Source organism: Podarcis melisellensis (assembly GCF_964234715.1).
Source record: "Podarcis melisellensis genome assembly, chromosome: 5".
Lineage (NCBI taxonomy): Eukaryota > Metazoa > Chordata > Lepidosauria > Squamata > Lacertidae > Podarcis > Podarcis melisellensis.
Genome location: NC_138537.1, coordinates 42,771,593 through 42,788,084, shown reverse-complemented (window position 1 = coordinate 42,788,084; position 16,492 = coordinate 42,771,593). Strand labels below are relative to the sequence as shown.

General features: G+C 46.3%; 1 protein-coding gene across 3 annotated transcripts in view; it reads right to left on the bottom strand.

Moving 5' to 3' along the window:
* Positions 1 to 16,492, bottom strand: part of KCNIP2 (potassium voltage-gated channel interacting protein 2) — a 104,231-nt gene that overhangs the window by 42,280 nt on the left and 45,459 nt on the right. Inside the window, exon 1 of one of the 3 annotated variants that reach the window (XM_081912333.1) lies at positions 8,707 to 9,475. The exons of the other annotated variants lie outside the window; for them this stretch is intronic. Within the exon in view, the coding sequence (XP_081768459.1) occupies positions 8,707 to 8,794 (88 nt within the window). The 5' untranslated portion in view covers positions 8,795 to 9,475. Of the gene's footprint in view, positions 1 to 8,706; positions 9,476 to 16,492 lie in introns of those variants that run through there. 3 annotated transcript variants of the gene reach the window in all.

Sequence of the window (16,492 nt, the reverse complement as noted above, 5' to 3'; positions counted from 1 at the left end):
CAGGAGTGTCCATCTTCACCTACGGCAACTTCTTATGGTCTTTCAAATTTAATTCTTACTCTCACACACTTCCTTCCTCTTCCCTAAGCCAACTGCTTAGAGCAGCAAGGCTCACTGTTCTGAAACCTTGGTTAGATATCAATATGGAGGTGTTTTGTGCCCCACCCAGGGAGTAAATGGTCCGCAGGGAGCTGCCCTATACTCTCAGACAATTGATTCATCTTGATCAGCCTTCTTCAAATGGGTCCTCAAATGTTGTTGGACTACAACTCCCATCATCCCTGACCACAGGCTAAGCTGGCTGGGTATGATAGGAGTTGTAGTCCATCAACATCTGGAAGACACCCCTAGTCTAAATTCACAAGCAGCAGTCCTCCAAGCTTTCTGCCAGGGGTCTACCCCAGCCCTATCTACAAACTTTGCTGCAACTCTTCTCCAGGAGGCATGAGGTGCCAATTAAGAAGTACTATGTCTCTGAAGTCTGTACGTGTGCACACATGTGTGTGCACATGCCTGAGTGTGATCAGTTAAGCTTCATCCACCTCCAGATGCCAAAATAGCTTTGCTCTCAAATTTCAGCAGTGACTGAAGGAAGTGTTTTACTAGCAGTATTCATTGCATCAAAGCTGAGAGGCAACAATCCAGCCTAGTGTTTAAAATAGATAGATAGATAGATAGATAGATAGATAGATAGATAGATAGATGATAGATAGATTCTTTATTGTCATTACACAAGTGCAACATTGCACAAGTGCAACGAAATTGGATGCCATCCCTTAAAAAACAACAAAAGCAAAACAACAACAACAACCAAACAAACCACATTCCAGCCACACCCACACCCACACCCATCAAACTCCCAGGTCACACTATCGAGTTACAGCATTCAAAAAGGCCACAGCTCTTGGATAGAAACTATTTTTCAGTCTATTTGTCCTTGACTTGATGTTTCTATATCTCCTGCCAGAAGGCAGTAGTGCAAACAGACTGTATCCCGGGTGAGATGAATCCTGCAGGATGTTGTTTGCTTTCCTAAGACAACGGGAACCGTACAGTTCTTCCAAAGATGGGAAAGGATGACCAATAATCCTTTGGGCTGTGGTTATGACCTTCTGGAGCACCTTCCTCTCCCTAGCTGTACAACTGGAGAACCAAGCACAAATACAGTATGTGAGAATGCTCTCTATGGAGCCTCGATAGAAGGACACCAGCAGTCTCTCACTCAGATTGTTCTTCTTTAAAAGTCTGAGGAAATAAATTCTCTGCTGGGCCTTCTTCACCAGAGCAGTGGTATTTGCGCTCCAAGTCATGCCCTGATCGATAGTCACTCCCAAAAACCTGAATTCCGCCACCCTCTCCACCCGTTCCCCGTTGATATACAAGGGCTGAATGTCCGCCTTTTTTTTCCTGTAATCCACCACCAATTCCTTGGTCTTAGCCGTATTAAGAGCCAGATTGTTCTCTCCACACCAAACACAGAGCCGCTCCACCTCGTCCCGATAGGCGGACTCATCCCCTCCTGAAATGAGCCCCACCACCGTAGTGTCATCAGCAAACTTGATGATTTTGTTGCTGGAATAGATGGCTGTACAGTCATACGTATAGAGAGTATAGGAAGCAAAATGAAGGAAGCAAACTTTCTGGTTAGACAGAATGCTTCCTTAGCCGCAGATGTTCTCAGCAACAAACAAACAATAGTTGGCTGATATCAAAAACAGGCATAGGGAAAAGTAATCTCTGTTAAACTAAAGGGGTACCTGGGAGTAACAGTCCAAACACTTCATGTCACCACTGGGTAACCCACAGGAATAAACAGTGTCACCTTCTTCCATTTCAGAGAGGGAGAATTTTCCTCCTTCACTCACAAAGTTACTGCATTTTTACAAGACAGACAGACCAAGAGGAAACAGGTGTATATATCCTTAGGGGTCTGTAAGTCTCTCTCTAAACACTAACCAGACATGATTCACCTGAGGTGTGTAAGGACTTACCTTTAGCACAACAAAGATAATCCCCCAAATATAAGTACCCTGAAATGCAGCATACACAAGCAACATTGCCTCCTCCAGCCCTTCGCCACAATCCTTTTGTGATCTATATGTGAAGCAGATGACAATGTCCAGGGGTCTGGGCTCAGTCGCTCACCCTTTGGCCTAATACTACTACTGTATAATAATATAGCATCTTCAAATGTTCAAAGCACTTAGGATAACAAGAAACTGCCTTATACAGAATCAGACCATTGGTCCATCTAGCTTAGTATTGTCTACACTGACAGTGGCTCTCCAGGGTTTCAGACAGCCTCTCCCTGCTGGGGATTGAACCTGCGACCTTCTGCATGCAAGGCAAATCCTCTACCACTGAGCTATGACTTTTCTACGCGTAGCCTGTGTTGCCATAAGTACACCACTGTGCTGTCACCTTTGCATGCAGTCAGAGTCTAAGAACCTGGTGTCATCACCCCACTTATCTCCCTCTATATGTAAAAGAAAGCTGTGAACACACACACACACCAGTTCCCTGGCGAGACAGTGCTGGCACTGAGCTAAAATTAAACAGTCACCCACCTGCCTGGGTAAAAATAGCAGACAGAGTTGCACATCGGCAAAGGTTTAAAGCACAGCCACTAATTTTCCGTGCCATTGTGAATGTGTGGCCCCATGACCCAAGGGCATGGAGTCAAACGCTGCAGCCTGCCCCCATCAAGCACTGTGCAGGATGGGTTGCCAGATCACAAAAAGCCATTTGCATTCAATTTAAAAAACAAAAAACAAAACCCAGGATGGCTGCCTTCTTCTGCAAGCCCAAGGGAGACTGGAGGTACTTGGAGAATTTGAGCTGAAGGCTCTGGACACCAGAGCATCCTTCATCGCTCTCTCCCCAGAAATAAGCCAAAAATGCAGGCAGCATTTTCTGGATACCGTGCCGCACAAGACCATCACAAAACACTCTGTCCTTTCTCGGCAGATTCCCCGATCTGATCTAGAGAGGGGAAAGGTGCTCCCAGGAAGAGCTTGCTCTTTGCCAAGACAGCCAGAACCACCGCAGGGAACAGCAAGGGAGGCAGGCAACTCCATCAAGGCCTTTCTTTAGGAGGATTCTGACTGTCCTCGAATCAGCTGACTGAGGGAAGAACTGTGTGCCAAGAACAATCCTGCCCTCTTGACACAAACATTTCCACCCGCTCTGTTCCTAGATATAACCTTGAGGAGGAGGGAGCACCTCCAGAGAGGGGCTGCTCTCTAGAATCTGTAGGTAGAACTATCATATTTTTCGCTCTATAAGACGCACCAGACCACAAGACACACTTAGTTTTTGGAGGAGGAAAACAAGAAAAAAAATATTCTGAACCTCAGAAGCCAGAACAGCAAGAGGGATCGCTGCGCAGTGAAAGCAGCAATCCCTCTTGCTGTTCTGGCTTCTGGGATAGCTGCGCAGCATGCATTCGTTCCATAAGATGCACACACATTTCCCCTTACTTTTTAGGAGGGAAAAAGTGAGTCTTATAGAGCAAAAAATACGGTATATAACTGTGTTATAAAGACTGTAACTTTAAGAACTGGTTCCTGAGCTTCCTGTTTCCTCCCTCCCTCCCCACCCTTTTTCCTTCTGTGCCATGTCTTCTTAGAGAGTCCCTGTCCTCAGGCTTACAATCCTACTACTGGTTGTTGTAAGCTGCCCTGGGAGCCTTTTTGTCTGAACAGCATAAATATTATATATATATTCCAACACAATCCCATCTCTGTCAGTTATGGGTTAATTACACACACCCCAGCTTTGATTTCTATTTGAAATAGGGCAATGGATCACATGGACCATTTCATAGTTATATAACAGCAACAGATTCCTTAAAACGCAACTCAGCCAGCAGCGGAACGTGGGTCCTACAGAATTTGAATCTGCCTGTGCCGTCTGTTCAGCTAAGGCAATGCTCAGGAAATGAGGGGTCATCACTGATGACATGGATGCCCTTTCCTGCAGCTGGGAGCTCACTCACCTAGATTACCTGGCCTGGTCAGGCTGATCTAATGATGGCTAATACCTTCTTCTTCTTCTTCTTCTTCTTCTTCTTCTTCTTCTTCTTCTTCTTCTTCTTCTGCTTTATCCATTAGGAGAGTTAAATTTAGGTCACAGCTGAATCTTATTACAAAGCTGCTAATCAGAGTGGGAGCTGATTATTAATAAAGCTCAGCCAAATATTGACAAAAGGCTATTTTTGGCTACAGATGTTACTGTCTCAATCTGGTTAATTGATCCAGAATCATTTCTCTTCGCCCAGTGTCACAGGGAGCTCACAGCATTCCAGGGCACTTTTAACAGGAGAGTCTGTGCTTTATTTGGACTGGGCCCAGCTCTAATGGCATGTGAATGAATAATACAGAAGAGAGCACCTTAGGGCATGTGCAGAGTGCCTTTCATTCATTAGCCACAATCTGCTTCTGCACACCTAGAGACCCGTCCAGACTGTTTTATTTCATATGCATTAATGTAACTTGCTCTTGACACAGTAATAGTCCATTAGCAGTGGGTTTGTTCTACTTCATTAGTTGGTCTGCAATGCTTCCCCAATGCTACCACATTATTGGAGGGGTTACAGTGCAACAAGATAAACCAGTTTGTTGGTGGTATAATAAGTTATGGGATTTTAGCAGGAAGTTATAAGATAGGCACTGATTGGGAATGAAGCAGTGTGACCACCCCAAAACGTTTGCAAACGTTTCAAACAGTATTGAAAGTGGGACTGTGTATGACCATGTAGATAGCACTATCAATACATGAATGCATGATAAAAATGATGTACTAAGGCCCTAAGATTAAGTACAAAGGTTTTATGGGAAAGAGTCAAACTATAAGCAGGCTTGTATCCTAGTACCACTGAAGCTCCTCTGGAGCAGGAACAAAGCACTGGCAGACCAAATAATAAGGGTGCAGACCCTTGAATCCTAAGGGGAAATATGGTAACAACTTATATTACATTTAAGAAAAGAAATTGCATTAAAGATAATATAATTTTAACATAAAAACAAAAAAATGCATCTTCTCACTAGTTAACATTAGATGATACCCTTGCTTATGGCAGAGTCCAAAAAGTCACATTCTCGTGGCCAAAATTCAGGTTTTTATACTTGCAGAAAAAGAGAGATGACACCAGGCCCACCTGAGCTTGGAGTTTGAATCAGAGGCACCTTTCCTTGCAGGCCACTGGCAAACCCCCTCAACTAATAAACATGCATGTCTGGGAGGGGGGCATGATAGATGCAAAAACCTTCCATCCAGCTCCATACTTTATGCAGGATATTGCATAAATATTGGCGGTCCAAGATTTCAGCAAATCCGGGCTGATACATCAAGTGCCTAGTTGTTGCGATTCAGTCCCTGGAGAAGCCGCTGCGAGGATACCAGTTGATCCCTCACACCAAATATTCTGTTTTGAACCAAGTTAATCTTCTTTTCCACCCTTCACACAAATTGAATCTCTCTTTTCTTGGGGCAATTTGATTAACTGTCTGCAGCCAGCTACAGGGGAAATGTTCTTAATCTACATTGTCTTTTGTATCAGGTTGGAACATTAGGGGAGCAAGCCCCATTGAGCAGCATGTTCCATGAACGGGTGAGTCTTTTAAAGAGGCAGAGCCAGGGAAAGACGTAGGGGGGGGGGATTCCATTTGTTTTAACAGGAAGCAAAGAAGCCAACTTTCCCATTTGCACCTGCAGTGTTTGATTGGAAATATCCCAATTCTCACAAGGATTTCAACACAATGGAACAAACGACACTGCACTTAGGGTGAGACAAAATGTGTGTGTGGCAGGAAGAAGGGCTTTTTGCAAATGCTTTTTCCACTGGGGTGGGTGTTAAAACGGGTGATGGCCCTACCGCCCTGATAAGCACTCTCCCTGTCATCCCCAGAGCATATTGAGAGTGAGGATATAATGTGATGCAGGAAACACTACTCTCGCTATGAATTGGCTTGACAGTGTTTGCACACAGCCAAATCAAATTGGCTGCATGACATCATCTTGCTGAATACATGCTCTCCCTCCCCACCCCAAACTCTGAAACATCAGTTGATCAGGCAGCAAAAAGCCTGTGAACAGCAGTGAAAGGGGTGGACAAAGGGGACTTGGGCAGAGACAGTCCAGCACCTTAAAAGTGCTACTTTTAAACAAACAAAAAAGTTCACATGTGAACAGTTGGCACAGACTAAATCAGAATACCAGAATTCATATTTTCTGGTGTTTGCCATCCAAGCAAGGGTGCACCTGTGTTAAACATAAAGCCAAACATAAAGCATAAAGCCAAACTGGCTTTAAATCTTGAGAAGAACACAAGCTGCTGGCTAAACCTGATGATTCTGTTTCTGTTTGCCTCTGTTAAACCTCAACCATGGATGCTGAGCTAAGGTAGACTGACAAATTCTGAGTGCCTTGACTCCAGAGTGAACTAAAGTTATTCATTCCTTACTAACCATAAATGCCTATTGCATGACCTAGGAAAACTGAGGCATGGCCCATGAGGAACTTGTCTTGATCCTCAGGCAAACACAAGGATGACTCTAACATGCCAGTTTTAGGGACTTGGGTGCTATAGCCAATGGCACAGAGGACAAAATGCATCCTTCTGAATATGCATTATGAATATACACCTAAGCTCTGATGCCCAGCTGTGAAATGAACTTTCCTGACAAATAGTATGGGAAACTGGCAAAGGAGGGCAGGAGGACCAATGGTGTCCTCATTCTACCTGGACAAATCAGGTAGTGTGTGGTGTGGCTGACAGAGCATGGGGCTTGGAGAACAAGGAGTTCAGAGCTGAAATACATTTTCAGTCATTACTATTCAGTTACATTAAACCAGGGATGGGGCACCAGATGTTGCTGGAGGTCAGGGATGGTGGGAGTCCAGCAGCATCTGGAGGGCAGCAGGTTCCCTACCCCTGGGTTAGGTACTTAAACAATAAATGGTATCATTACTATTTCCCAAGGATATTGAGATCAACATTACAGCAAGCACACTTTCAGCCCAAGGTACTGGCATCATTTAGAATCTCAACTTCACTCTCAAGAAATGGGCTTAACTTCAAGAAGTCCTCATGGTAAACCAGAGCTGACATCGTCATCTCTCGCAGGCAGTTAAGTTCCACCCATATTCAGTCCATCCACAAGTTAGGCTATTTCTCTGCCTTCCTCAAGAAGATACACCTATCACAATGAAATTTACAAAACTCAAGACTGGCACCTGCTAAATACAGAATTAACATCACTAGAGAGTGAAGTTGGTACGAAATGCAGCCGTTGATGTTCCTCAATTTTTCAGCGCTCGTTGCCAGCATCCTACCAAACAGTTGTGTGTGACTCTGGAAATGACAGAGACAAGTTCATGCTTCAGAGCAATATGCCACTCATTGGGTCCAGAAATAGGCTGGGATGGACAGTGAATGCAGGAGGAAGTACCATCTTGAAATACTGAGCCCAGGTCTAGTAGGGGAGAGCTGAAAATGAGTCTGACCACCTCCACTGGGCAACTTGACCCAGCGACAGAAATCCTTTGAATATTCACTGAATTCTAGAGACCAACAAGCAGAGGGAATATGTTGGGGGTGTGATTCTTCCTCAACTCAATGAGCTTCTAGATCAGGAAAGGATGACATCAGAGGAGAACCATTTGAGATTTAACTAGAAAAGGAGGACAACACACATTAGAAGTTGTGTGGGGAACTTCTGGTACTCCAAATGATGTTGAAGTAGAATTCCCAGCATCCCTGACTATTTGCCTTGTTGATGGGAGTTGGAATCTAACAAGATTTGGATGGCCACAGGCTCCTCATCCTTGCATTAGAATGTGCGCTTAAATCATGACTCACTCTTTGCCCCAAACCTACGCCTGGGAAGCACACAGGACACTGAAGGAATGGAGAAAGGCTGTTGCACATTGGGACAGGAAAAAGCTGAAAAACCCCCAGAATCTCTGCATATAGGCTGGAATCTGCTTGAGCTCAACCACCTGAGGCTTGCTTTTCTGGGTCAGGTAATAGGAATAAGCATGAAGTTTGGGTGCACAGATCAAACAGCATCAGCTCCAATACGAAGTAATGGGCTCCAGTCCACCTCTCGGTGCTTCTGTTGGGTACGTATAATTCTGCTTGCAGAGCAGAGCTTCCATCTCTCTGCAAAGAGGCCTTTTACAGGGTGGGGTGGAAATGGGCCATGGGAGCCAACACATTAGATATGCCTCATGTTTAAAGCAAGAGAGTCTGAAAAGGGTGTGATGCAGGAACGATTTCTTCCCAGCCAGCCCTGGTGCTCCCAGAAAGGCTGCAGAAAAACCCAGCCACCAATTCCAAGGACCTAATTAGGGGTCCTGGCCCTGAACCAGAACAGAAGTGTATGCGTGGAGGCGCAACTGAAACTCAGTGTGACTCCATCATCTCTCAGGCATGTCATTTTGGTGCCCAGGATCCCCAGGCGATTTTCATTCTGGACTAGCCACATAAATTTTGTTTTCTTCTTCCCTTACTCCAAAGAGGCAGGATGACCTACAACTAAGGGGGGGGGAGAGAAAGATTGCTCCCCCTTGTGCTTCACTGCAGAGCCCATGGCTTTAAAGACCACCCCACAAAATGCTCATGATCTCTAGCCATCTGCCACAGTTCCTTGCCATGCCAACTCCAGAGCCCACCCCTCCACCAGAAGCCCGGAAGCAGCCTACCTTGAGACAGGGTCCCTGTGACCAGCTGGTAGAAGAAACGGATCGCCCGCCCCAGCTGCCTCTTGCACCGTCGCTGGCAGTGAGTCATGGTGCCAATGCACAGTGGCAGGGTGGCCCCAGATCAGAAAAACAACTCCCTGGGCAGGGTGAGAACTAGAAGTGCTCAAGGAGTAGGGGGCCCTTCTGTTCCTGCCTCTGACCGTGCCCAGACATCCGAGCCAGAACAACCCCCTGATCTCAGACAGACAGCAGGGCTCGGTGGGAGGAAGAGGAGGAGATTTGTGCTCAGATAATTCCGCTGGGATTGGTGGTGGTAAAGGCAATGCCTGGGTCACCGCGAGAGCAGCGGCTGCCAGTAAGGGGACACGCCCAGAGCTGTGCTCCCCATCCAGATTCAGAAAGTCCCAGCACTTTCGAGGGCTTCTGAAAACTTGGAACAATTGTAGCGCAGGACAAAGCTGAGCACGGAGTGGCTTGCTGCTGTCTTAACTGCGAGCTTCTCCAATGACACACGCAAGCGAAGCTCCCTCCTCGGACCCTCCTCCTCCTCCTCCTCCTCCGTGCAGCAAAGTTGCAGGAAGAAGCAGCCAGGAGTGGACAGCGAAGCAAGAACCACAAAAGAGGCAGTGCTAAGTGGCTCTCCCAGCCAGTCGCATAGTTCCATGAAGGGGGGCAGCTGGCAATGCCCTGCCTTGGGGGAGTGTCCCCTTCCAGGCAACGTTGGGCAGCAGATGCCTCTTCGATTCCCTGCTCCGCCTGGCATCTTCCTCTGCCACACCCAGCGCTCTACAACAGGCTCCCGGGAAACCACAGGCAGTGTCGGTTGGCATGGCAATGGTCTGACTCCACAGGTCCTGCTGGCCAATGGGGCGCTGCCTCCTCCTAACGCCTTTCCTGCAGACTGCAAGGATGTGCCTTTTCCATCAAAGTGGGGGAAGCATCACAGGACAGGGCACAGAGACAGACACCTAGCACTGCTCCACATCTGGCTCTGTGCAAACAAAGGCGTGCTGGCAATGTAATTCCTCAAGCTATCGGGGCGATACATCAGCGAGTGACAAGGGAAAGCTGCAGCTGGGTGGAAATAAAGAGGTAGGAAGAGACGCAGCTGTGGACCACAAAACCACCTGCCTCTGTATCTGAAAAGGATCTGGGTTAACAACCAGGAAGGAGAATGGCAGCCCCAAAGGAGGGGGTGGTGGCTGGCCACACACCTATAGTTGTGCTCGCTGCTTTTGACAGTTTGCAGCAACATCCTATATTACACTTCAGCACAGTTTGGTTTCTGAAGATAACAGGCAAATGGATGGGGCTTTGTTGCATGGTGTATAAGAGAGGTGATGCAGGTGTCACAAACCAAGTAACTTGTCCAGACAACCCAAGATGGTTATCTTGATAAGAGCTAGCATATTTAAAAAAACACACACGCAGGAACGCTAGAGATGGTGAATCTGCTTTCATACACACCTTTACAACTCAGGCTTTCACTGCCATTACCTTATAGAGATCCAGGTAGCAAGATAATGAGTGGACACCAGACAGAAGTATCTGGAACAAAGCATATATGCAAGCAAAGAATATACAGTACGTATGTGGTGACATACTTTCTTACTCAGTTTTACCCCATTTCTTATCCTGAAGAGTATTACACACAGTAACTTAAAGTGTTCAGAGACTTATATAAGCAAATGTGCTTTGTGAATAACCCAGAGCAAGCCAGACCTTAGCAAAAGCATAGGTTTAGTTGGGGAAAGCAAATAAAAGCACGGAAATCAGAGGTGGGGAACCTGTGACCTCCAGATGCTGTTGGACTTCAACTACATCTTCCCTCACCACTGGCTGTGAAAGGCTGTGAGCAGATGAAAACTGGAGTCCAAAAATATCCTGAGAGTTGCAGCTTCCCTGGCACTGCTTTAGATGTTCTAAAAAGCTACAAAAGACAGAGTACAGATTTCATTTATTCACTTCAAACATTCATAGATTGCCTTGCAGCAGAATACTGTTCATAGGGCAGCTTACAACACTTTAACCCAAAATGCAAACAAATGCAACCTATACAAAACTGAACATCCATTCAAACCTACATTAAGAACAATTGAGCTTTGTCGTTAAATACATTACATAATCTCCTGGGAGAACAAGCCTTGTCTCTCCCACCACAAAATCTCCCAAACAGTACATAGGAGTCTGCTAAATCAAAGCATGGATCTCTTTCATGGAAAAAAGCCTTTCTGATAATTTTGGAAGTATATTGTTATTACATGCCCACATGACTTAGAGCCAGTTCCAACATGTTTCAGTTACGCTCGTGTTGCATGTACATTAAGTTTAGCAGGGAACGTAACAGAGTGGTAGAACACATGCGTTTCATGCAGAAGGTTCCAGGTACAATCCCTGGCATCTCCAGTTACAATATATGATTTGCCCAAGACCATTGAGAACTACTGCCAGTCAGAGTAGACAATACTAGACTAGACAGACAAATAATGTTCCCTGGTATAAGCCTGTTATGTCCCTATTGTTGTGTGGCTTTGAGTATCAGTTGGAGGTTAGGTTTTTTCCCTGACTGTTGGGAAACCTTGAACTGAACTGAACATTGTTAAAAGAAACAGATAAACATTGGCAACTTTCAGGTCATCAACTATCTCTATACACCAGCGGTGAGAAACCCATGACCCTCCAGATGCTGATTGCATCATCCCTGGACATTGACCATGTTGTCTGGGATGGATGGGAGTTGGAGGTACAACAGGCTGTCAAATCCTCTTTAAAGTCATCCAAGTTGATGGTCATCACTGCGGGAAATTTTACACTTTGCCATTCCTCCTGTTGCCATTAGCAGGACCAGTGGGAGCAAAGTGTTAAGGCCCCCTTCCCCCCACTCACACTTTGGTCCTGATCCAACTCAGCAAACCCCTCATCCCTGACTGACTATCTGTCAACCTACCTACCTACCTACCTACCTACCTACCTACCTACCTATGACAACACTCCAACCATTCCAAGGCCAAAATCTTGGTCCTTAGACATAGGGGTCACCTCCTTGCATCAGTGTGGAAGCTTATCTTTAGCTAGTTGTGCATGTCTGGAAAAGGGTCATCTCTTTGGCCCAAGAATATCCTCAAATCATGTACTAGTCTGCACACACATCCCTCTCTATACTGCTGATCCTTCCTAGCTTAGAGGCAGACTCAAGACCACCATGCCATACTCACTACGGGGTCAGATCAAGACCAAGAAGGGATGGCATACAAGCGGCGTCTGCTTAAAAACTCCCTGGTGCAGCAGCTCTGAACACACAGAGAATCAACAATCTGTAGACTTCAGCTGCCACAAAAGCTGAGCATTGCAATCTTTCCCCACTTCTCCACTTTCTTGAATTCCCACGCACGGCAATGCTTGGCTCGCTACATGACTGGTAGTCACAGATATCTGCCTCTCCGTGTGCTTACAGTCAAAACATCACACATTTTGAAGGAGCCCCCTGCACAGCCGCTTGATTCCCGTTGAGAGTGATAATCAAGTATGGATTTCCCTACTGCTTCTAAGCATGCTTATGGGTGAAGTGGGGTTGTTCTAGCCTCTTCACAGTTCACAGTTATACTCTCCCTGCAGTGTATAGATTCTAGAAGGAGACATGGGAGCAAGTCTCTGGCCCATTGGTCTGAGCCTGCGCGCACACACCATGTGGAGAATGCCATGCCTGATCAACGCATACATCCCTGTATAACTGTGCCTTACAATGATGAACTTTCTGATGCAAGAGAGATGTATATAGGCTAAATATACATGAGAACTTGTCAACAGAGTACCAGTAGAGTGTGTGAATACAAACAAGCCTTTGCTCACTGTCAGTACTCTGCATATTGAGTTTATTGTATACTAATTCCTCCCCCCGCCTTACCTGGTGACAGTGGGCACCAGCCAAGCAGCGCCAGGTTGCTGGGCTGAGCCACCATGTGAATTGACCACAATGCCTCTGGACTGAAGATTCCGCTGGGGCATTGTGGGAAATGAAATCAGCAGCCAGACCCATTTGCCTGGTGCTTCTTGGAAGTGCCAGGATGAAGACGTGGGGGCCGGAGCAGGCATTAGTGGCGGCCCCTGCCAGTCTGCTGGTGCTCTGGCAGCTGCCCAAGGATGCCAGGTGCTGCTGCCAGCCATGAAACAGGAAGCGGTAGTCATCCTAGATTGTGTAATAAAAAGAATGTAAGAGTGCAGCATTCTGTGGGAGTCTTTGTTTATCTTGGTGCTCAGTGACATCCTTTGCAGGAAGAACAGCAGCAGGAGGCACAAGAAGGCGATGCTCGTCATAGCTGGGCCTCCCCTGCATGGCCGGGAGTATTTAATAAACCACCCAACATGGGTTTTCTTTTCCTGAAGATCTCAGTTCTAGCCTACTTGAAGACATATTTGCAGATACACTGGCTGATCAAATACAAGAAGAGCCTTCTGGATCAGGCCAGTGGCCCATCTAGTCCAGCATCCTGTTTTCATAGTGGCAAACCAGATGCCTATGGAAAACCAGCAAGAAACATTCAAGCACAGGAGCCAGTGTGGTGCAGTGGTTAAGAGCGGTGGACTCGTAATCTGGTGAACCGGGTTCGCGTCTCCGCTCCTCCACATGCAGCTGCTGGGTGACCTTGGGTCAGTCACACTTCTCTGAAGTCTCTCAGCCCCACTCACCTCACAGAGTGTTTGTTGTGGGGGAGGAAGGGAAAAGGAGATTGTTAGCCGCTTTGCGACTCCTTTGGGTAGTGATAAAGCAGTATATCAAATCCAAACACTTCTTCCCCTCCTGTGGCTGCCAGCAACTGGTATTCAGCCATCGATAGCCCTCCATGGATTCTCTTTTAAAGCCATCTAGGCTGGTAGCCATCACTGCCTTTTCTGGGAGCGAGTTCCATAGTTTAACTATGCGCTGGGCAAAGCACTTTCTTTTATCTGTCCTGAATCTTCCAGCATTATTTTTATGTCCATGAGTTCTCGTGTTGTGAGAGAAGGGAGCAAAGCTTTTCTCTATCCACTGTCTTTATACCATGCATAGTTTTATAAACTTCTAGCATGGTGCCCTCTTACTTGCCTTTTCTCTAAGAAGTCCCAAATGCGGCAACTTTTCTTCACAGGGGAGTTGCTCCACCCCCTCAATCATTTAGGTTGCTGTTTCTGAACCTTTCCCAACCTTCCCTTTTTTGGCAGGAAATTCCCTTATTCCAGCGCCGTTTCCCGCTGCTATCCTGGATTGTTAGATATCCCGTAGACTGTCCCCAGGACAGGGGAGGCTGCTGATCCCTTATTTTCGAGGCTGCTGATCCCTTATTTTCAAATCTGAAAGTTGACAGCTGTTCCCAACACTACACAATACCCTTTTTTCAAGGTGAGGGGACCAGAAACGAAGCTGCAGTTTTGCTCCCTGTTTTTTTGTATTTTGTAGGCTACCAAGCCTTTGTTTAAAGAAGCCAGAGAAGTGGTTTTTAGAACACACTGTGGATGACAGTACAGGAAGGGCCATTTTAATCTACGCACACCTCTGCACAAAGGCTTTCTCAGCTACCTAGCAAGTGTTAGAGGAGGAGCACATCTAGTGGAAGAAGGCAGTACTACTATCCTGTAACCAAAGCATCAGTTTGTGGCGGCCATAATATTGGGCCCACTCAGATACAGATGCATCTCAGACATGACCGCCTCCAGCACTTCTCTGGTGAAAATAGAGATGTCCTATAATAATATCCCAACCATCTGACTGGGTTGCCCCAGCCACTCTGGGACGCTTCCAACATATATAACATATATAAAAACATAACAAAGCATGGTTATAAAAACATAACATAGCATGGCTATGGTTGTGTGAGGCTGCTTAAAAAGGTAAAGGTAAAGGACCCGACAGTTAAGTCCAGTCACAGACGACTCTGGGGTTGCGGCGCTCATCTCGCTTTACAGGCCGAGGGAGCTGGCATTTGTCCGCAGACAGTTTTTCCGGGTCATGTGGCCAGCATGACTAAGCTGCTTCTGCCCTGCTGGAGCAAGCAGTACTTATTTATCTACTTGCCTTTTTGGCGTGCTTTTGAACTGCTGGGTTGGCAGGAGCTGGGACCAAGCAACGGGAGCTCACCCTGTCTCATAAAAGTATTTCTTTGCACACTGTGTAGTTAAACTATGAATCCTACCTAGTAACCTTCCTATTTTCTTCTGGCATTGGCAAGCGGCATCACCTTTTGGCTGATTAGCACATCACCTACTAAGGGCCACAGCTCAGTGGAAGAGTGCCTGCTTTGAATGCAGAAGGTCCTGGGTTCAATTTCTGGCATCTCCAGGTAGGGCTTGGACAGACTCCAGTCTGAAACCCTGGAGAGTCAGCTGCCATTCAGTATGGACAATACTGAGCTACATAGACCCGTGCTCTGGTTCAGTATCTAAGGTACCTTTTTATGCACCATGCCATGTCAAAACATAGAAAGATAGGAAGCTGTCTTAGAATCACAGAACTGAAGACTTGGAAGGGGCCACAAGGGTCATCTAGTCTAACCCCTGCAAATGCAGGCATCAACGTGGACTCGAACCCATGACCCTGAAATTAAGGGGTCATGCTCTACCGAGCTACCTGAAGCAGGCCATTGGTCCATCCAGCTGTGCTTTGTCTACACTGGCAAGTGCTCTTCAGGGTCTCTCCCAGGAAATGGCAGAGATTGTGCCTGGGGCTGACCGCATGCAAAGGTGATGTGCTACCACTGAACCGTGGTCCTTCTCTCACTACCTTCCTCCCATAGAAACCATCCTTCTCATCCCACCATAAACACTCTCTTCCTGTCCTACCCCTTCTGTACTTTCCAGAGCACACCTGCTCTATGTTTACTCAGAAGAAAACCCCCATCGTGCTCACTGGATCTCCCTCTCAGGAAAGTATATAAAGGACTGCTGCCCCACTGGCCTCGTGCCAAGACCATTTTAGCTTCCCGGTCGACTCATAAATAGAACTGCTGTTTAATTACAAAGATAAATATAAAACTATTCCCAAATCTGTCTTAGGCAAAAAGTGTTTATGTTCATAGTTTAATATTTCAATTGCCCCAGAGTCATTGCTCCTGATTATAAAGGGATCCAAGGCTGCATTTGCAATAACATTTTGCCGTCAGTTTAAACATGCTATTTACAGTGAAAATTGCCTCTCCCTGTGCAGCAGCAGCGTTCACACTTCTTAATGGAAAATGCTACAAGGAAAAACTAGCTCTGGCCTTGCAAACACAAACTCATGGCAGTTTAGGGGCTCCCGCAGGACCATGCCACTCCTGGTCTGCAAAGTACTGATGACCGAAACCACAGGGGGACTTTCAGTCCCAGTCCTCTTTACCATTCTGCAACGAGATATGGCACTTTTCACACCAGCAAACCACCGGGCTCTGCAACATCCCACATCCTCAGGGGGAAGGCACCAATCATTGCTTAAATCCTGGGGGTGAGGAATCAGATAAATCAATCAGTTGGATTTCAAGTTTTATAATCCAGCTTTGAAACTGCCATGGAAGAATGAACTTTGGCAAGAACCTAGCAGCACCCAAAGCCTTTTCTTATCTTTTTAAAGGGACGTTAAGTGAAAGGCCCTGAATAAACGTAAGGTTCTGCACTTCGGCAGGAAGAACCAAATGCACAAATATAGGATGGGAGACACCTGGCTTACTAGCAGTACATGTGCAAAGGATTTAGGGGTCTTGATGGACCACAAGCTTAACATGAGCCAACTGTGTGATGCAGCAACAAAAAAATCTAATGCTATTCTAGTATAGTGTAC